The sequence below is a fragment of the Phyllostomus discolor genome, chromosome 1, assembly GCF_004126475.2.
Source record: "Phyllostomus discolor isolate MPI-MPIP mPhyDis1 chromosome 1, mPhyDis1.pri.v3, whole genome shotgun sequence".
Classification (NCBI taxonomy): Eukaryota; Metazoa; Chordata; class Mammalia; order Chiroptera; family Phyllostomidae; genus Phyllostomus; species Phyllostomus discolor.
In genome coordinates, this window is record NC_040903.2 from 146,025,833 (window position 1) to 146,048,390 (window position 22,558).

At 38.6% G+C, this 22,558-nt stretch overlaps 1 protein-coding gene across 6 annotated transcripts in view; it reads right to left on the reverse strand.

Annotated features, from left to right (window-relative positions):
- The window catches only part of RPGRIP1 (RPGR interacting protein 1), a 65,640-nt gene that overhangs the window by 34,270 nt on the left and 8,812 nt on the right, over positions 1-22,558 (reverse strand). For all 6 annotated transcript variants that reach the window (XM_036030632.1, XM_036030625.1, XM_036030619.1 and 3 more), the window contains 9 exons: positions 15,582-15,714; positions 12,153-12,409; positions 10,857-10,956; positions 10,226-10,357; positions 8,030-8,135; positions 3,927-3,950; positions 2,917-3,063; positions 2,437-2,510; positions 747-892 (listed from right to left, as the gene is read on the reverse strand). In XM_036030632.1, coding sequence (XP_035886525.1) covers positions 747-892; positions 2,437-2,510; positions 2,917-3,063; positions 3,927-3,950; positions 8,030-8,135; positions 10,226-10,357; positions 10,857-10,956; positions 12,153-12,409; positions 15,582-15,679 — 1,084 coding nt within the window. In that variant the 5' untranslated portion in view covers positions 15,680-15,714. The remainder of the gene's footprint in view (positions 1-746; positions 893-2,436; positions 2,511-2,916; positions 3,064-3,926; positions 3,951-8,029; positions 8,136-10,225; positions 10,358-10,856; positions 10,957-12,152; positions 12,410-15,581; positions 15,715-22,558) is intronic.

Here is a 22,558-nt window from a genome sequence, read left to right on the forward strand (position 1 = left end):
CATGCTGCAGTAACAAGTATGTGTTACATCTCCATGGCTTACCACAACAAAATTAAAGTATCTGCTCCAGAAGTCCAGTATGGATCAAGAGGTTCTTTTCCATGTGAGTCTTGGGGATTAATTGGCTTTGGTTTTTTGGCTCTAATATTTTGACATGTGGCCTCTGGTGCAGCTTATACAAACTAAGCAACTAAAGAACTCAGCCAAGAGGACAGGATGCTGAGCCACTACCCTGCCTGCCAATTGCGTTCTCAGCCAGCAAACACAGAACGTGCTGTTCTCAGTGTGGTAAGCCCCTAAAAATCTTTGGCATAACTATCTACTGTGATCCAAGAGTTAGGATAGGGAGAAATGGTAGTGGTAACAAAAAGCAGTAATTTGCTTCTCAATTTCAGGTATATCAGATGCTTTAAAAAAAAGGCTGTCAGTCACCTCTAAAATGAGTAATAAGAATAAAAGGCAGAGAGCTTCATTTTCCATACTTTCAATAAAGTAAATGATTAAAAACATAGTAAATTAACAATTGGCATCCTTTTAAAACACAAAGTCCTTATGTAAAAACAAGTGTGCGTGTGAGGTATGAAATTATGCTTTCTAGACTGTAAACCTGATCTGGTTGCCAGTGTGTGTATTTTAGTTATCCATGACCAAGTGGGGGACTGGAGAAATGCTGGTCCACGTTCCCTTCTCCCACACCAGATGTAGGGGATGCCTCATTAGAGACAGTTCTTCAAGACCCGACCTACCCTTCTCTCTGGACAGCTGAAGTAAGACATTTTTCTTCTCCTCCAGCTCAGCATCCAGCTGATCCTGCAACTGGGAGACTTTCTGCTGTAGCTGTTCTCCTACAAGCTCGTTGCTCCACTGAGGCTGATTACTGCTGTCCAGCATGCTGACCAAGGGAAGCAGGTAAGGAGGGAGGTGGTCTTGTCAGATGGACACTCAAAGGTGTTTGATAAAATGTCTTTATTATACAGTTTCTGCATCTCCTGGGCCTAGTTCATCATTCATTCCCCTACATGTTTTTCTGGCCCTTCTTTAACTCTAACTGTCATTTACCAACTGCCTTGGAATTTTGGGGTCCCATTGAGTTCTTTAGCATCACTTCTATTTAGGTCTCAAATATCCCACTGTGCAAACAACCAAGTCATATCTATTCCCAAGGACTTTCTCCAGCATGGTGGCTTTCTTCAGTCAGGGAACTGCATACCAAGACATTCTCAGGTCTGCTAGGTTAGACATTGGGAAGGCAATGTTCCTCTTTTCCTTACTTCATTCCTCCACCTACCATCACCAATGGCTGGTTTAGAGAATACTCGCCTTTGAACTACATTCTAGATCACTACATGAAAGGGCAGGAAGCAAAAGTTTCAACTTTTCAGTGGCTGTATCCTGCACACACTATACCTAGCTATCAGGGCAGACCCATTTTCAGAGTTAAAACACACAAAGGCAGCCCTTGATTGTTTACACAAGTGAAGTGATATTGATAATCCAACTATTATTCCTGCTTATGTCTTTTTTTCATCATTTTAAGAAATATGGTCTAAAAACAATTTGCTTAGGCTAATATCAAGATTTCTTGGCACACCTGGGTCATACATTCCATGACGATCCAAGAAGATAATGTTCTGAATGATAGAGGCAAGAGGCCAATAATAGTGTTTGTAACAGGGAAGCTTTGGGGTGGGTAACCCCCAGACTAGTTCATTTCATTGAGTTGAAAGACATCAGCTGCTTCTAGGATTGTCCCATGCAACCTCCTCAATCTACCCTCTGCTGCCTTCACCTGTGTAAGAAGGCACATTCAATTTTTATTTAAATTCTGGGTATTTTTAATTTCAAAGTTAATACATGAATATATGTATGTTATAAAAAGTAAAATGATATGGAAGTATGTAAAATAAAACTAAAGGTGCCTCTTTACTCTAAAAGGATTAGAGTAAATCCTTTTAAGTCAGAGTTAATAAATTATGTTGCAACTTCATTTTTTGTTTAACAACAGGCATACAGATCTATCTCATTTTCAACAGCTTCATCATATTTTATTGTGGGAACAAAACATGATCTATTTAGTCAATCTCTACCAAAAAAAATTCGGATGCTAACTACTTTCTACTATTACTAACAATGCAGCAATTAACATTCTTAATTTATAATATCTTTACATATATATAAGTAATATTTCTTTAGTTTTTATTCCAAGAAACGGAATTGCTGGCACAAAAGATACACAAAATTTTAACATTTTGATAGACAGTGTCAAATTCTCTTCCAAAAAAGACTGTGCCAATTTATATTCTATATAGCAGTGTTGAATGGCAATTTCCTCACATCCTTATCAACAATATATATTATTTTAAAAAATGGAAAGGCGTTTTTCTCTAATCACCCTTTATAACAAACAGTGCTCTGGGATGCAAACTTGGTACTCACTTTTCTAAGAGTTTGTCATAATTGTCACGGAGCAATTTTCGTTCTTTTTCCAAATCTTCAACTCTTTCCTGAAACTAGGAATGATAAGAGAGTGACTAAGATAAAATTTTAAAATCTATTGCCTTGCACAAGATTTCCCTTTTCTGTTGGAGGGTGGGGCTTGGGTGGGGGTTTTCTACATCCATCTCCCATGTCTGCAAGGAGTCGCTCAACTCTGAAGACTTGAACCAATTAAAGGTGGGATAGAAACTTTTCTTAGAATTAATGAGGAGCAAAGACTTTGGAGAACAGATGTAAGTATAAATCTCAGTTTTTCTCATAATAGTATAATCTTGAGCAAATTACTTAACCACTTGGAGCCTCATTTTTCTCGCTTGAAAAAATAAAACACCCATAGTGTTCCTAAGATATACTTTTTAACAACCCTAAAATTAGAAAGTAACTTACAATTGATGGCATCTTTTAATTATTATTATTTACCTCCTTCAGCATCGTCTGCAGAATGGACACATCCTCCAGCTGGCTCTTCAAGCTCACAGCCTTCTTGCTCTCCTTTTTCAGCTCTGCCCTGAGTTCATTCACTTGGCTGAGGAGGGCATCATGGGCTGCACTCTGGATTCCCTGTTTCTGTGGCAAAAGGAAATTGTTCTGGGAATAGTCACATATTACCAGGAGTGGACTCAAGATACCAGCCACACTTGCATTCGCTAGTGGATGTTACAAAGAATGGCCTTGATTAATAGTAAGTTGCATTTGTATTGCAAATTGACCTTGTTTTTCACCCTAGAATTTCTCAGAATGCATTGCTTCCCTGTTAGTGAGGATTTCCCACTCTGAGAAACTCTAATTTATAATCAGAGTCTCAATTTTCCCAAGGTTCAAATTAAACCCTGGCTCTAGTGGAAGTGCCACCTTTCACAGTTGTCTTTATTTGAATGCTTTTTATGATGACATCCTCCTCCCTTTGCACCCAGCAAAATGACATGTTAACTGTAGAAGTTAAGTGGCACTTTTCTGGTGGACACCTATGGTGAGGAACTATAGTGACTGAACTCTGCCATAGTGACTCTTAATCACTGACATTCATCCAGCTTCACCAGCACCCCACTTACAGGGGTGAATAGGGCCAAATATTTAATGACGCCAGAGAAGATCTGCAATGACATCATTATCTCTCATCATCTCACACATGCTAGAAGAACGTTCTTAGGAATTTTGAGCCAATGCTGTAATTCTCTCTAGCAATGGGTTGAAAAATACTATACTAAATATTTCACAACTCAGATCTAATATTTCAATTTTTATGAAAACATCATAACAAGTAGCTTCTGATAATAGTAGTAGTATCACTTGTCTTAATAGAAATTACATGACACAATAACTTTGATTTAGCTGGCTAAGTTCTGGTGTCACACTACATTAAGATGAACCTGAATTTTGGGGATTTCATTACTCTAATTAATCAAAGAGAGAGATTCTTTATTAAGTACCTTCTGGAGCAGAGTTTCATATGCCTGAAAGAAAAAAATAAACATTACTCTATTGATATAGCAACTTGAATATTATTTTGATGTTTATAATACAAATGTTTAAATATTTACTTTATTTTTTTCATAATCCTCACCCAAAAATATGTTTATTGATTTTATAGAGAGAGTCAGGGAGAGAGAGAGAAACATTGATGTGAGAGAGAAATATTGATCAGTTGCCTCCCATACAGACCCTGACTGGGAATCAAACCCACAACTTTTGGGTATATGGGATGATATTCCAACCAACTGAGCAACCTGGCAAGGGCTAAATATTTATTTTAAAATACATTATTAAAAATACCCACAAATCAACTCAATCTGAATACCTATTTACTAATTAATTGCTGCTGCTATTCCTTTGTGCCAGCTTGCCAGACAGTCTGTGAATGTAATAGACCACACCACTTCTTTTGTAAAAAATGAAGGGTCTTTTATTCAAATTTGTCTTGCACTTGGTGGGTTATCCAAGAAAAATATTTATTTTCAAACTAGGCGCTATTACTTAGCATGCCTCAGGTCTCTTCCCAGTTTTAGAAGTAGAAAAGAATAATAATAACCAACTAACAGCTACTATTGGTTGAGCATGTTACTATGTGCTTCATTATATGATACATTATGATCATTATAATTATTTCACATATATTATCTCATTTAATCCTTACAGCAAATCTGAGAGGTAGGCGGTATTGCCTAAACTTGAAAAATGAGAAACCCAAGTTCAGAGAGCCAAATCACTTTGCTCAGACTCCAGGGTCTATGCTATTGACGATCATATTTCACTGGTAAGTGATTAAGAGAATGCAAACTTGTTTTAGTACATGTGTATGAAGGTGTCATTAAAAGGAAAATTGCTAAAGAAAAACAAATTATAAGACCTACATTTTAAAAATTGTGGATGATTATTCACCATTTAGGTCACTTTTACTACTACCACTGACATAGGTAAGTTCATTCAGTTTAGAATGGCTTTCTTCCTCTTCTCCTTTAATGCAATGGAGGAATGCTTAGATGTTATTAAAACCTAAGCTCACAAATACAGGTATCCCCTGCTTTTTGAATGTTCTCATTCTGCCACTTAGCTCTTACAAAAGAGCTATTATACACTCGTACCTGTTTTCACTAACTGATAGAGATCCAAAGAGGATTTTTGCTTTTACAAAGAAAAGTGAAAAGCAAAAATGGCATTCAGTGTTTGTTTTGGATGAGCCTTTATAGAAGCAGTGCATGCAGGAGCACAGCAGCAGGAGTGGCACATCCAGGCTCCTTCCTCAGAACGGTGCTCAGCATCTCAGCATCCAGCTGCCAGAGTCTGAACTGTGTCTGTGAGCATCTGTACTTTACCCTGATTTATTTTGTGCTTCCATCAGCAAGATGTATCCTAAGGTATCAGAAAGGCCCAAGGTAGCTCATCAGGGTGTTACACAGCATAAAACTGGGTGTAATTTAAACGTTTCAATGGTGGTGAATAAAATAAAGATACTGTGCATGCTTTGAACGTGCCTGCATCCACCATTCATACTATTTACAGGCAGAGAGGAAAAATCTTGAAAGCTGCAAAAGTTACTATTTGCTCTGCCAGTAGTAGAGTGGTCTTTTAGTCAGTATCTGGTTAGAGATAAAATGGGAAGACTATTGCTTGAGTCGATTGATAGGTGTGTAAAATGTGGTGTATTTCATATCATTCTTGCATTTACATGTTAGGGTTATTTTATTTTACTTTATTTTTGTACAAGGTATCAATATTTATTTGAAGGGCACAAATCCCAGAAAGCAACAATGAGTAGTGTACAGATTCAACATACAGATGCCTTGTATTAGCACAATTCATCTTGGATTTCAGGGACTATACTAATGCAAGCTGGGCTGTTAATGTTATTAGATATGAAGTGGTAGGTTATTTTGGGGGTCTTGGAACTCTCACAAGTTTTTCTATATAAATTTATGGTAATTGCCTCTTTGCTTTAGGCCATTTCAGCTTATAAAAGCCTTATAAGAACGCTCTACTTTCAGACAGCCGGGGAGCCTACACAGCTATTTACCCATACAATTTTAAATTATCTTCCCTCCCATACTTCCACATCCTTTGAGTGCTACCAAAATTAACCAAATCAAAAGAATACAAACATATGTCTGTATTATTCTCTACAAACATAGGTTTGGAGGCTGGCCTTGTAAAGATGCTTTTTGTCTCCACCAGAACAGACACACCAGGGCAGTCCTAACTGCCATCACTCTCTATCAAGGACACCACAGTCCTCTAATCACCCAAGCCAGAGACCCAGGCATCACATTTCATTTATCCTGTTTCCTTATCCACTCCCCTTGGGTGATAAAGTCCATTATTCTACTTCCTGGACTTCTCCCAATACAGTCCATTTTCTGCAAGCCTCTGTCACCACCTTGGTTGGGACCCTTTTCTTTTCTTCCTTGGACCATTGCACTCCTGTTTTACCTGATTTCTTCACTTCCCATCTTAATACCAGCCAGCCTGGTATTAAGATATCATTCATGGTGCTATCAGATTATCTTTTCCTGTAGTTTTGTAATTTTTGAGAAGTTGAAAATTTCAGAACAGTATAAAGACTATAAAAACAGTCATCTATAATCTTACTACCCAGAATTAATAATTATTAGTGCTTTGTAGTAGTTTTTCAAAGGTATTATTTTTCTATTTTTCAAAAGTATTATTTCTTTATTAAAATGTATTTCAAAGATATTTCAGACATTATAAAAAAGGTAAAGTGATTTCTTTGGAGAAAAATTGGTCATGTTATCAACTTGCTTAAAACCTTTCTACAGCTTTCCAAAGTCTACATTCCTGATAGAGCCTCCGAGACCCAGTGCCTGACACCTCTCACCTCCATGCCTTGGCCTCCCCCTCTGCTGCTCTGGAAAGCCCTCCCCTCTCTTGCACACTCATTAACACCTGCTAATCTTTCAGTATCCCGGTGTTTGACTCACGAATATACTTCTTTATGAATCCCCATCTGACTACTCTTTTTTTTGCATCTCCCTCTATCCCCTGGATGTGGGTAAGTATACTCATTTACTTCTTGTTCTCTGGCTCCTGTAAGTTTCTTGAAGGCAAGAGGTGTCACTTATCTTTGTAATCTTTGTATCCCAGTACTTTGCACAGGTCCCGGTACTCAATATTTTTTCAATTAAAGAATGGTGCCAATCTATCACTTAGACCCTCAATGCCCTACTTCCACCATTCCGACAGGAGTTTCTATTGCATGGTAATGAGAAAAGAGTATAAAGCGATTGTGCCAGATAAACCTGGACTCAAAGTCTGTTCTGTCCCTTACCATCTACATGAATTGAGCAAGTTACTTAACTTCTTTTAGGCTCAGTTCTTTCATCAGTTCCTTCATCCAGTAAATGTATTTACCTTGAGGATTGCCAGGCTTAACTGAGATTATGCCTATAAGTATCTAGTACAGAGTCCCACATATAGAGTGCTCAGTTAAAGCTGCTCTCCTTCTCTTCCTCTGTCACTGCTCTTGGCTTCCTAACTTAATTACATTCTGCTTGTGGCTCTTGGCTGCAACCTTAACCCTGAAACAAATTAACACCATTTAATTGCACCTTATTGGGTAGGGCTTGGACCTTCTTCCTAATAGAGAGATAATGGGAAGTAGTGGAAAAAGAATGGACTCTGAGTTGCAAGGCTTGGGTTTGAGTATCACCTATAAGTTTTGTGAGCTTAGACGAGTGACTTGGTTTCTCTCAGTTGTGGTCTTCTGTGTATAAAATGGAGACAACAATATTCATCTCTCTCTCTCTCTCTCAACCCTCAGCCAAGGATATGTATTTTTTAAAATTGATTTTAGAGAGAGAGAAATAGAGAGACAGAAAGATCTATCGGTTGTTTCCCTTATACACCACAACTGGGGATTGAACCCAAAACTCAGGTATGTGCCCTGACCAGTAATCAAACCCTTGACCTTTTGGTGTACAGGACGATGATCCAACCAACTGAGCCAGCTGGCCAGGACAATACTCACCATTTAACTAACTGTTTTTCCCCCCAGAAAGCAGAGATGATGATGGCAACTCACCTTCTGAACTTCTGTTAATTGTGCTTTTGTTGCTACCAATGTGATATTCCTTTCATGTAAGAGCTTCTTAAGCCGAATCAGCTCTATGTTCTCCTTAATGGAAGTTCTAGAGAAAGAAGATAGTGCTAAACTATTCTGTCTGAGAATGGATGAAATTAAGCATCTTTCCTCCTGATTTTGCACCAATAAGAATCCCTTTCTCTGCTTCGTGCCTATCTCCCCCACAATGCACCAGAAATAGGAAGTGTGTACACACTCCTGTAATAATCTCCTTTCTCTCATTTCCCCTCATGGCAGCTGAGACTTGAGAGACCACCAACCTTAAATTCTATGTTCTGAGAAAACATAACAGCTGTTTTTAAAAAGTATGGTGCTCACAGTTTCCCATAAACTTTGCAAAGAGCTACCAAGTCTGAGCTGTGTTTCCTTGGAGTAACTCAAAAAGTGTGGTTATGGATGGGAGACACAAGGAAAGATTATACTTTCTGAACCTAAGAGATCACGTTTTGTTGACCGTTTGGAAAGTATTGGGAGGATTTGGGCTCACTAGACTCCATCTCAGTGATTCGCAGTTCTAGCTGCTTATTAGAATCATTTGGAAAAAATTTTAAATTACACTGCCTATAGCCAGGAGCCCCCACCTCCCTCCTTTCTGTCAACAGAGGGAGATGTATTACCGCCTGAGCTCTGACTCCTGTCTCCTCCCAACACTGACCCCGGTCTGTGGAAAAATTGTCCTCCACGAAACTGGTCCCCGGTGTCAAAAAGGCTGGGGACTGCTGGTAATCCACCCCCAAATAACTGAAAGGGAGTCTCTGAGATGGGGCCTAGGCACCTTAAAAAGTCTCTAGTTGAAAATTTATGGCCACACAAAAACCTGCACATAGATGTTTACGGCAATTTCATTCATAATTGCCAAAAACTTGGAAATAACCAACTTGTACTTCAGAAAGTGAATGGGTAAATAAATTGTGGTACATCCAGACAATGGAGCATCACTTGGTGCTAAAGAGAAATGAATTATCAACCAATGTCACCCCAGTACATGTATTGAAAATACTAATAAAAATCAAAAAATGAGCTATCAAGCCATGAAAAGACATGAAGGAAACTTAAATGCATATTGCTAAATGGAAGGAGCCAATCTGAAAACACCACATGCTATATGTTTCCAACTATGTGACATTCTGACAATGACAAAATCATAGACAGTAAAAAGATCTGTGGTGCCAGGTGTAAGGTGGTAGGAAGGAATGAACAGGCAGAGCATAGAGGATTTTTAGGGCAGTGAAACTAGTCTGTATACTATAATGGCAGATATATGTCATTATGAATTTGTTACAAAGAATGTGCAACATGAAGAGTGAACCCTAAGGTAAACTATGGCCTTTCAGTAATAGTGATATGTCAGTGTAAGTTCATCCATTATATCAAATGTACTGTGCTGGTGTGGATGTTGACAGTGGGGGAGGCTGTGTGGAGGTGACAGGGGCATTAATGAGAAATATCTGTACTTCCTGCTCAATTTTGTTGTGAACCTAAACTACTCTAAAAAATAAAGTCTAGTTCTGGCTGGTGTAGTTCAGTGGATTGAGCCCTGGCCTGCGAACCAATGGGTCACAGGTTCCATTTCCAGTCAGAGCACAAGTCTGGGTTGTAGGCCAGGTCCCCTGTATGGGGCACATGAGAGACAACCACACATTGATGTTTCTTTCCCTCTCTTTCTCCCTCCCTTCCCTTCTCTTTAAAAATAAGTAAAATTTTTTAAGTCTATTTATTTAAAAAAAAAGTTATCCAGTAATTGATGCACAGTGATGAGAATGAAAAACTTTTCTTCAGTGAAGTGGAGCCACAAATCTTCTATTGTACCTAAGCATCCTTTTGAGGTTAATCCATTTCTTAACCCACTTGGGAGTCCATGTCTACTTTTAAAATTGATTTTAATCTCAAGTGTTGTCTTTTCCTCTGAGACTGAGGGAAAAGGCAAATAAGAATCTCTTGCCCTGACCATTGTGACTCAGTTGGTTGAGCATGGTCCCACAAAACAAATGGCTGGGGCATGTGTGAGAAGCAACCGATGTTTATTTCCCCACTTTTCTCCCTCCCTTTCCCTCTCTCTAAAAATAAATAAATAAAAAAGAATCTCTTGCTTTTTCAGTTCATTATGGCTTGAGGCATGGAAGGCTACACTTGTACCTAAGCTCTGTGGCCTTCTGAGCACACTCCAAAGAGCCTCTTTGTTCAAAATCTTCATCTTTGGACCATATTTTCTCAGGAGACTTGGGTGTTTCTTCCACTTGCATAGCATTGCTGGTCATAATGTGGGCACTGTTGGGCATGCATAAACCAATGAGTTTAATCATAGTTATGACTTTGCTGAAATAAATTATACTTTTAGAATTAGGAACATTAAACACAAAAAGAAGAAAGAATTTGCTATACAAAGAATGAGAATTAGGCTCTCACATAGACTAAAAAAAGAGTAGTTAGTAATCTTGGTGTGTGTGTGTGGAAGATAATCTGACTAAATATAGCTTTTAAGTGTCAAACAAATATAAATGAATTATGACCTAAGGGACAAGAATGTAAAGAGAAAAAGAGGCAGTACCTTCAGTTAAGGAAAAGCTTTTATGTTTCTTTCCTTGGAAGAAGAGAGATGCTTACTTTCCATTTTTAAACAATGAAGTTAGAATTTGACCTATGGTTGACTTTCATCCTGAGTATGTGGAAAAGACTCGAAAATACCAACATTTGCTTGTTTCCTAAATGATGTATTTTCATTTAACGATGAAAGAATAACCACATGGGATAAATGAAAAGAACTCACAGCTTTCTGGGTTCACTGGATATTTCGCCTCTGGTTTTTTCATTTGTCATGTGCTCCTTGAAGGCGGGAGGGGCTGTGTAGCTCAGCCTGTCCCTTGGCTCTGAAAGTTTAGACAGAAGATGCAGACTCTGGCAACAGATTTCTCTAGAATACCAAGTGCTAGCACTGGAACCTCAAATACTGGAAGCAGGGAGCCTTGAGACTGGAGAAATCTTTATAAGACCACTGAACCCAGAGGACAGGTTCTCAGTCCTTACCCCTGCACACACATGCAACTACAGGTTTTCCAGTCAACAGGACTACAGACTCTCAAGTAAGTGAATATAAAAGGCAAGAAAGTACAAGCTTGTCCAGGGCAGAGACTGTATGTCTAACTCAAATGCATATTTATTTCTAGTGCCTGGTGTATAATTGGCACTCAATAATGCTGAAGTTAAATTGAACTGAAATTTAAAATTACTTAGTTTTTCTACTCTTAGCTGTTTTTGCAAAGATTTGGTTAGCTCAAGTAGGGAGCTTAGAAATAAAGGGGCATGCTAAACAAAACCTAACACTGAATCCCAAGGTAAAGACACTCCATTCCTATGGGTTTAACTCAGAGCTGAGTAGGCTAGGAGGAGGAAATTTACACACAAAATTGTACTTAATCCAGTGTTGTGTTTCACAGCAGCCAGAGACTCTTAGCAGCTTGGAATACAGGAAGAGGAAAAATTGCAGGTCCTCACTCACAGCCTGACTTTTGGCCTGGACTTCAGGAATAGGCTTTGGGAATCTCTAAACCCACGGAATTGTATGCAAAGTTTTGTTTACGTTTTGTGCATTTTTCTTGGGAGGAGGCCTCGCTTTGATTGATTATGTTTTCAAAGGAGTCCACTTCCCCCAAAAGGCTAAGAACTCCAGTTTTAGAAGCACAACCCAGAGTCCCAGAGTCCCAGTAGAGGGATCTATCTTAAGATCACTGCAGCTCACACCTGAGTGGGAGGGACATCAACGTTATCGCTACGGCTGTTTTCTAGCCCTACTGCAGGACTCCGCTAGCAAATTGCCCCTCCAGTTGTCTGATTGTCCTCTGAGCAGTACTTCAGGGTGAACTGAGAACTTTGAACCTGACATTCCACTCAGGGTGGAAAATAAAACCCCAACCTTTCAGGGAAGTAGAAAGGTATGCAAATAGGAGAACAAATAACCAAATGGATGGCGGGCGGAATGAAGCAGTGAGGAGGAAAATGTGGCTGGCAAATCAACCTTTCCCCAGTGTTCCAGCCCTGTCGGAACACGGTCCTGCCTGCGCCTCACCCCTCTTGGGTTTCTGCATCACTGGTGCGCCGGCGCTGTGGAGCTGTCGCTGTCCCACGTGAGATCGAGGCTGGGTGCGGCGGGAAACAGAGGGGCCCTCAAGCTGGAACTGCTGTTGCAACCCAAGCGTCAGAGGACGCTGCCGCCACCCCGTGCTCCGCCGCCGCCTAGCGGGCTCTGAGGGCTGCTCCAGGGTCACCACCTCTGCCCTCCGGTCCCGGCCCACAGCCGTCAATCGTAGCAAGGCTGTCTTCATCCTATGCACAAAAAATAGAATTGATGTATGTGATCTCTATAACGGTTATTTCTACAGTTTATTTGGTGGCAAATAATCTGAATTGATCTGTGATATAAATTTATCTACTGTAGTCCATTATTTACACTTAAAAACTTTATTTTCTAAAAAAAAGAATTCCGTCCTCAGTACACTGTAACACTTTGAGGGCAGGGACGTAGGGTTCCGTTTCATCTTTGCCCATTCTGTTGCAGCAGTCACAATATACTTGTGTGTATATTTATTTTAAATTATATGCATTTACTTCTGTACTAATAAATTATGGCCGTTGTACAACATAAACAACATACTAATTTTTAAAGGGGGGATAATTAAATATAAGAAGAAATTTTAACATTTACTTCTCCCATCCCGATTGTCTGCACTCCTGTGCGTATGTGCCCAACTCTGAGGATTAGTCTTCTACAGCCCCTGGCATACACAGGGTCTTATGGATAGCAGATAGTCATCACTCTTCATTGTCTTGACCTAAAATCATACTTTTTACCATTACCATCAGATTCCATGTTCTCACTGCCTAGCAGTCCTGACATTTACTGCCCATATGTCCTTGGGCATGTCATTAAATTTTGTGCTCAATTTCCTCATCTATAAATACAGATAAAAACACTACCTGCCCCATTAGATTGTTAGGGGGATTAAATAAGTTAATATATGTGGAGTGCTTAGGATAGTGATGGTGCACTGTAAGCACTGTATGAGTTAACTATTATTACATATGTTTATATTCAGATAAAGAAATCAAGGCATAAAATAGCTAGGTAACTTGCCTAAAGCCAGGGAGGGAGGATAGAACCCAATTTAGCCACTTAATATCTATAATCTCAAATACTTTTTGGTTATCAACCAAGAAGCAAGATTTTTTGACCCATGCAACATTCTGGCTTCAGATTCTTGAGTTCTCCACAATATAAAAGAATCTCCAGCTCTGAATAGCACTGGTTTACAGTGAAAGCCTGCAATCTTGTAGATTCTAAATGAAGTTCCAAATCACTATTGGGCATTACCATAAAAAAGCAAAAAACTACTCTTGACATTGGGGAATTTGTCTGATGTAGCTAGTCCTCATTGTTGTGTGAAGTTTTCCTGGTGCTTAAAACTAGGCCCTGTTATTGTCCTGTTGGACACAACCTCACAGAATATGAATATCAGACAAGGCCATTTGAGACCAAGGAAGAATGATACCAGATAAGTCCACTGTATAATTTTGTCTAAGCACAGACAAAAAGCAAGGTCACTGTGCCACCACAAAATACCCAACATCCCTCTGTTGGGAACCACCCTGACTGGTTTCAAGAGCTGTAACCCCCCATGGCTAAGGCTGAGTGAGAGACTTCTGGACCAGAAGCCACTAAGGAGACAAGCTTATCTCCCTGGTAGGAGCACTGTTTCTGCTCCTTGCCTGGCCCCCATTGCCTGGCGCTCATGGGAGGGGCCACCTAAGCCAGGCACAATCACGTGGGAAGGCCCTCAGGGAAGGACTTGGGGGGCCGTGGGGTGATTGACCCTTGCCCCTCGGCTTTGACAAAGCCCGAGTCCTCACTCTGCCTGTGAGAAGTCTCCTATCTCTCAGCTGCCTCCTCTCCTCTGCTTGACTTAAGCCTGAAACAATGACAAGGGGCGGTGCAACCCTGTGCTGGAAATGGCGGGATCCCTGGGTAATCAGGCCCTGAGGAAGGATATGTAAAATCCTGTGAAGCCTGCTTCACTGAGGATGCTCTTAATTAGATTGTAAAGGCCCAGGCAGGAAATGAGTTTAGTCCCTTAAATTCTGTAGCCTTTTTAGGTGATAAGACCCCAACTCAGAGTGAGCCCTATTAGTTCTTTGAACGTTATCTATTCGTTTGATCCTCACTGCCAGACAATGATTAATAAGCTGTATCTGTATTCCTACCCAAAAAAACTAATAAAAACCTGTTCAAGCAGGGCGGTGGGGCACTCTCCTCTTGAGAGAGTTGCCAGGCCACTCCTAGGCACCCTCCACTTTAGAGGGTAGCCGTGTTGTCCCTTTTCCTCCACAGGACTTGGTAGTCCATGTGAATTTCTCTCGAGTCCCGTCCATCCACAGAGTCACGGATACTGCTGGCCGGTATCTGCGTCATCCCTCTCTCCTGGCTAATATGAGTGACCACTACATCTTTACCTATTAGAGATATAGCGTCACTTTCTTACCTCCCTGTAGCCTTACCTCCCTGTAGCCTTACCTTCGTGTAGATGAGATTTTTAAGATATACAAACACAAAATTGTCTCTGCTTTCTGAAATTTCCAAATCTGGAGCAAACTCCTGTTACCTTGGACTCTTCTCCAAATCACTCAGCTGAAGCTCAAATCCTATAATAGGTTCTTTCTAAAACATTCCTACTGAGATGCCTTTAATTCCCCATGGTGTGCATTTTTTCTAGCTGCAATGAGTGACAAACTCAACTTGTTCAACTATAGGTGTGCTCCTGTTGGTCTTTGCCTGGAAGGCACTGACACCAGTATCTTCAAAATATGTCCTAGAGATAATCCTGGAAGTTTCACTCTTCCCATCAGTTTATCTACTCATTCTCCATCTCAGATTCCTCTCTAGGTCCCTGGTGCACTTTTGAAAGCCAGCACTACAAGGTCACTGTATATAGATTTCTGAGTTAAGAGCTTTCAGCTCTGCCACTCACTGGCTGTGACTTTGGGCAAGTTACTTAACCTCTTGGTTAGTTAATAGATATAAAACACTTACAACATACCTCCGTATAATACATGATCAATTTAATTTTTGGTTTGTTTTATAAATTTAAAAAAAAACCTTCTCTTACTTAATCCTACAGTCTTTGTTCCCTGAGATTTTTGGCTATTCCCCCTGTCCCTACCCCCTCTTTGGTGGCTAGGGCAGGATCCTGTCCAGGATCTTGCTCTCTGAGTTAAACTAGCCCTTGATGATGCTTTGTGGCCTATGGTCACAGTCTCTTGACCTGTTTGGCAAGAAAGCCAAATAAAGTGATATTGCTTTCAAAAAATACTTTTGAAGTTAACCATTTTTGACATTTGAATTATTTTCTGGTGAAGACAACTCAGGAAAATGTATTTTTTTTGGTTTAGTGTGGTAGAGGCCTGATGTAGATACAGCTTTTAAAGATGTAGGAACTCGAGGTACCTTTTGATCTCATCCTGTTGCTTCCAAGAAAGCTTCTTCAGCAGCATGTGCTCTTCACGAAGACGAAACAAATTGTCCTCTAATTCTTTCTGGCTCATCTTGCTCAAAGTTGGTTGAGTTTTAAGCTTCTTACCTAAAGTCCCAGGCAAGAGTAAATGGAGATTAATTCTACATGTAATTTAAAAAACCCATCAGGTCCCTTATCACATTTTGCCCAGAGTGCTTAAGTCTTTCTTGAGGAAAGTATTTAAGAAGAAATGAAGAACTATATGAAATGTGTACTAATGGACCTCTTTATCATTCCATGTCACTCTTAGATGAGGAATGTCATTCCATATCATTCTAACATGAGGTATGACTCAACTTCCTGTCTAGAAAGAACATTCTCAAAAAATATCAAATACAGCTCTTAGTGTACCTAATTTGTCTTTTTAATTTAACTTCTTTTTTTCTCTTTATTAGGTAATTTGGACCTAGACAAGGATTGTGATGACAGTTGTCTTTAAATCTCCCATAAGAAAAAGCATAGAAACATTTCTTTTTTTTATTGTTATTCTATTACAGTTGTCCCAATTTTCCCCCTTTGCCCTCCTCTGCCCAGCCCACACCCTGCTCCCACAGTCAATCGCCACACCATTGTTTATGTCCATGGGTCACTCATATATGTTTTTTGACTAGTCCTTTCCCTTTCTTTCCACCATTATCTCCCTCTTCCCTCCCCTCTGGTTTCTATCATTCTATCCATGTTTCCATGTCTCTGGTTCTATTTTGCTTGTTAGTTTATTTTGTTCATTAGATTCCTCTTATAAGTGAGATCACATGGCATTTGTCTTTCACTGACTGGCTTATTTCACTTAGCACAATATTCTCCAGTGTCATCCATGCTGTCACACAAAGTAGGATTTCTTTCTTTCTATTACGTAGTATTGCAGTGTGTAAATGTACCAGTTTTTTATCCAATCATTTACTGATAGGCACTTAGGCTGTTTCCAACTCTTGGCAATTATAAATAGTGCTTTTAGGAACACAGGGGTGCATGAGTTCTTTTGAATTGGTGTTTTAGGATCCTAATGGTATATTCCCAGCAGTGGAATCACTGGGTCAAAAGTAGATCCATTTTTAATTTTTGAAGAAATTCCATACTGTTTTCCACAGTGGCCACACCAGTTTACTTTCTCACCAACAGTGCACTAAGGTTCCCTTTCTCCACATCCTCACCAGCACTTATTTGTTGGTTTATTAATGACAGCTATTTTGACAAGAGTGAGGTGGTATCTGATTGTGGTTTTAATTTGCATGTCTCTGATGCCTAGAGATGCTGAGAATCCTTTCATATGTCTCTGGGCCCTCTGTATGTCGTCCTTGGAGAAGTGTCTATTCAGAACCTTTGACCATTTTTTAATTGGATTATTTATCTTCCTGGTGTTAAGTCATATGAGTTCTTTACATATGAGTTCTTTTGGAGATTAAACCCTTGTTCAATGTATTATTGGTAAATATGTTCTCTGATATGTTTGGTTCCCTTTTCATTTTGCTGATGTTTTCTTTAGCTGTGCAGAAGCTTTTTAATTTGATGTAGCCCCATTTGTCTATTTTTCTTTTATTTCCCTTGCCCTAGGAGATATATCAGCAAAAATATTGCTGCGTGGGATGTCTGAAATTTTACTGCCTATGTTTTCCACTAGGAATTTTATAGTGTCATGACTTACATTTAAGCCTTTTCTCCATTTTGAGTTTGTTCTGGTATATGGTGTGAGTTGGTGGTCTAGTTTAATTTTTTTTTTTTTGCATTTACCTGTCCAGTTCTCCCAACAGCATTTATTAAAGAGGCTATTTTTACTCCATTATATGTTCATGTCCTCTTGTCAAATATTAATTGCCCATGGAGACATGGGTTTACTTCTGGGCTCTCTCTTCTGTTTCACTGATCTATGTATCTGTTCTTATGCCAGTACCAGGCTATTTTGATTACAATGGCCTTGTAGTAGTATAGTTTTATATCAGGTATTGTGATCCCTCCAACTTTATTCTTTTTTCTCAAGATTGCTATGGCTATTTGGATCGTTTCTGGTTCTGTATAAATTTTTGGAGTATTTGTTCTAGATCAATGGAGAAACAATTTTTTAATTACCAAGAGTAATCTCATTTGTTTCTGTGATTTGGAGAAACTGTTCCCATTAACTGCCTCCTTGGAATAGAGCCTCTGTTTGCTCTAAGCAGAGGAAACTAGAACATACTTTTCAGTGTGTGAGTTTTCATTGGCCCAGGGTCAGCTCTGATCTCATGGGAACCATTCTGAAACCACAGAACTCAAAATACAGCTCCTTCTCTAGAAGAAAGAGAGCTTAGAACTTCAATCTCAGAACCACTTCAGCCACCACTACGACCTCTCTGATCTGTACTTTGGAAATGATGACTATTAAGTTTTTTCTAAACAATTTTATTGAGATATACTTGACATGTAATATACTGAACATATTTAAAGTATAAAATTTGATTAGTTTTTGCATATGTATATAACTGCGAAACCATTACAATTAACATAAAGACACACATGCCTCTATATCTATTTTCACATGGGGAAATCATAAGTTTACTCTGATACCTCCATTTAACATCCAAAGTCATATGGTTTATTCTAGCCTTTTCCCTTTCCATAACTGCATCTCTCTCCTCAGTGAGAAGCCAGCTCCCACCATCCTCAATATATTTACTTATTTGTTCAATCTCTTTGAATGAAACTAGTCTCTCAGCTATGTGAACTATCTTCTTATCTAGGACACTGTTGAGTCACTCTGGCCTGTATAAAATGAGTCACACCCCGCCCCCCCAGCCCCCAACCAAGTGGCCTACTGAGTCATACTTGTCTGCAATGGCAGAGAAGTACCCCAGAAGCCCTGGTGGTGCAACTGCCAGAGGCTCTTTTTTTTTCCACATTATATTGTGTTATGTTCTTTCTCTTTCTTTGTTTTTTTAACTTCATAATGGCAACATTTTTAGTAGTACAGATAAATATAATAAAATTGTTACTACAAACATGATTATTTCCCTTTGGAATTGGTGAAATTAAAAAAGACATAATTTTTGAAAATGTGCCAAAAATATTCCCTTAATGTGGTCATATCTCTTTATGGCATCAAAAGATTTTCTTCTCCTAAATAAAGTTCCTAAGATAAATTTAAGATTACTTAGAAGATAAACAAAAAAAGATACAACTTTTAAACCAATCAACTTACAAAATGATGTAGCTAATTGCTAGACACACTTAGCTTAACAAGAAAGATTGATCACTAAGAAGAAAATTTGTAACATGACCATCGACATTTATAAAAGTCTTTATTTACAAGCACTTTTCTTCATTTACTTTTAGCTATTTCATAATTAACAGAAGGGAAATTGGACACAGTTTGTAATAAAACCTACAAAAGTTTTTCTTTTTTCACAGAGTAAATGTGTAAATCCTTCACTTTGCTACCATGTTCTACAACTCTTTAATTGTGCTGAAGAAATATTGAGTCTCTTAGATTTGTGGTTGTTTGGATGCCTTCCAAACTAAGTAAATTCTCTAGGTGGTTAGTTTCTATACAATTAGGTCAGTTCTATGACTTTTACAACTTTGAAAATTACCTCAGCCAATTTATTTTCATGTGCTTTGTGAAAGAGTTAAAACTTTGAGAAGTCTAAAATTCCCAAATCTGCTTTGCTAAAAAGCATCAAGGACAGTATAGATTTTTCACTATTAAAATATCATTAACTCATTAGCATCAGAAATTGAATAAGCTCTAGACATTACATGGATTTGGTTACACCTCTCAGCTTGACTAGGTCCTTCCATGGGTCCTGTTTTTGTTTAATATTTTTTTATTGGTTATGCTATTACAGTTGTCCTGATTTTCCCCCCTTGAGCCCCCTTCACCCAGCACCTCCCACTCCCTTAGGCAATCCCCCCACCATTGTTCATGTCCATTCATCATGCACATATGTTCTTTGGCTACTCCATTTCCTATACTGTACTTTACATCACCATGATCATTCTGAGATTATCTATTTGTACTTCTTAATCCCCTCATTTCTTCCCCCATTCCCCCACACCCCCTTCCCATTGTGGAACCATCAAAATGCTCTCCATATTTATGATTCTGTCTCTGTTCTTCTCATTTGCTTAGTTTGATTTTTAGATTCAATTGTTGATAGATACACATTTATTGCCATTTTATTTTTTATAGTTTTGACCTTCTTTTTCTTAAATAAGTCCCTTTAACATTTCATATAATAATGATTTGGTGATGATGAACTCCTTTAGCTTTTTCTTGTCTGGGAAGCTCTTTATCTGCCCTTCGATTCTAAATGATATGTTTGCTGGGTAGAGCAGTCTTGGTTGTAGGTCCCTGCTTCTTGTGACTTTGAATATTTCTTGTCAATCCCTTCTAGTCTGCAGTTTCTTTTGAGAAATCATTTGATAATCTTATGGGAATTCCTCTGTAGGTAACTAACTGCTTTTCTCTTGCTGTTCTTAAGATTATCTCTTTATCTTTTAAAAAAATATATGTTATTTATTTATTTTTAGAGACAGAGGAAGGGAAGGGAGAAAGAGTGAGAGAAACATCAATGTGTGACTGCTTCTGTGCCTCCTATTGGGGACCTGGCCTGCAACCCAGGCATGTGCCCTGACAGGGAATCCAACAGGTGACACTTTGGTTCAGAGGCCAGCACTCAGTCCACTGAGCCACACCAGCCAGGGCCCGGGTACCTATCTTTAACCGTTGGCATTTTAATTATGATGTGCCTTGGAGTGGGCCTCTTTGCATCCATCTTGTTTGGGACTCTGTGCTTCCTGAACTTGCATGTTTATTTCCTTCACAAAATTAGGTAAGTTTTCTTTCACTATTTTTTCACATAGATTTCCAATTTCTTGCTCTTTCTCTTCTCCTTCTGGCACCCCTATGATACGAATTGTTGTTTTTTGCTTCCTTATGTTCCAAAGCATTAATTTGATTCTTGGCTTCATCTACTCTATTGGTTTCCCTATAAATTGTTCTTTATTTCAGTTAGCATATCCCCCATTTCTAACTGGATCGTTTTTTATGCTGTTGAGGTCCTCACTGAGTTTTCTGAACATTTTTAAACCCTCACTGAGTTCTCTGAACATCTTTATAACCAGTGTTTTGAACTCTTCGTCTGATAGCTTGCTTATCTCCATTTCATTTAGCTCTTTTTTCTGGAGTTTTGATCTGTTCTTTCATTTGGGCCTTGTTTCTTTATCTCTTTGCTTTGGAAGCCTCCCTGGGTTTATTTTTATCTATTAGGTAGATCTGCTTTGATTCCATGTCTTTTAGTGTGGCCTAATGTAGTAGGTGTCCTGTAGGGTCAACTGGCACAGCCTCCCTTATCACACAAGCTGGATAATCGAGGCATGCCCTTTGTGTGGGCTGAGTAAACTTCCACTTGTAGTGACCCTTTAATTGCTGTTGGCAGGTTAACTGGGGGATATTTACCCAGGTCAGTCAGCTTCAAGGACTGGCTGTGACTACTGACCACCAACCTCTGTCCTCTGTGGAGGATCAGCTTTGCAAGGGCAAGGTGGTCTGCAGCTGTTCCCTGGATATGTAGGCTCTGGAGTTTCCCAGGTGGTACAGGCCAAGGTTAGTCCCTATCTGTGTTTTGCCCAATGAATGGTAGCTCTGTGTTTAACATTATAAGGAACTGTCAAACTATTTTTTAATGCAGGTGCACCCTTTTACATTCTTACCAGCAATGTATAAAAGTTCTCGTTTCTTCATATTCTCACCCATATTTGTTATTGTTATTGAAGTGGTATCTTGTGGGTTTTTTAAAAATTTATTCTTTCTCTTTGTGGTTTTGATTTGTGCTTCCCTAATGGATAATCACAATGACCATCTTTCATGTGTTTGTCATCCATTTGTATATCTTCCTTGGGAAAATGTCTTCTCAGCTCCTTTGTCCATTTTCAAATTGGGTTATTTGTTTCTATATTGTTGGTTGTAAGAGTTTTTTAATGTATTTTGAATGCAAATCTTTTATCAGATACATACTCTGCAAATATTTTTTCCAGTTTGTGGCTTGTCTTTTCCCTTTCTTCATTTTGTCCTTTGATGCACAAAATTTTTTAAAAATTTTGATGAAATCCGGTTTACCTGTTTTTTGTCATCACTTGTACTTTTGATTTCATGTCTAATTTCATAGTGTAATAATAATTTTATAGTTTTAAGTTATTGTATTTGATCTATGATTCATTTTTAGTTAATTTTTAATATGGTGTGAGGTAAGGATGCAGCATCATTATTTTGCATATATCTATCCAATCAGTTGTCCCAGCACCATTTGTTGAAAATACTAGTCTTTTCCCATTGAGTTTTCTTGGCATGTTTGTCAAACATAAATAACTGTAAATGTAAGGGTTCATTTCTGGACTTTCAGTTCTATCCTGTTGATCTACATGTCTATCCAATGCCACTACCATGCTGTCTTGATTACTATAATTCTGTAGTATGTTTTGAAATCAGGATGTGTGAGTCCTCCAACTTTGTTCTTTTTCAAGATTATTTTTCATATAGGGTCCCATGTGTTTACATATGAACTTTAGAATCATCTTGTCAATGTCTGCAAAAGAAGCCAACTGAAATTTCGATAAGGTTTACATTGAATCCGTACACGAATTTTGTCAGTATTGGTATTTTATCAATGTTAAGTCTTCAGATCCATGAGCATGTGATGTCTTTCTACATGTTTAAATATTCTTTAATTTCTTTCCATGATATTTTATAGTTTTCAGTGTACAAGTTGTATACTTCTTTGTTAAATTTATTTCTATGCATTTTATTCTTTTTGATGATACTGTAAGTGGAATTATCTTAATTTTATTTTTAGTTCATTTATTGATAATATATAGGAATACCTTTGCTTGTTAAACCTTACTGAATTTATTTATTGGTTCTAATAATTTTTAATGCATTCCT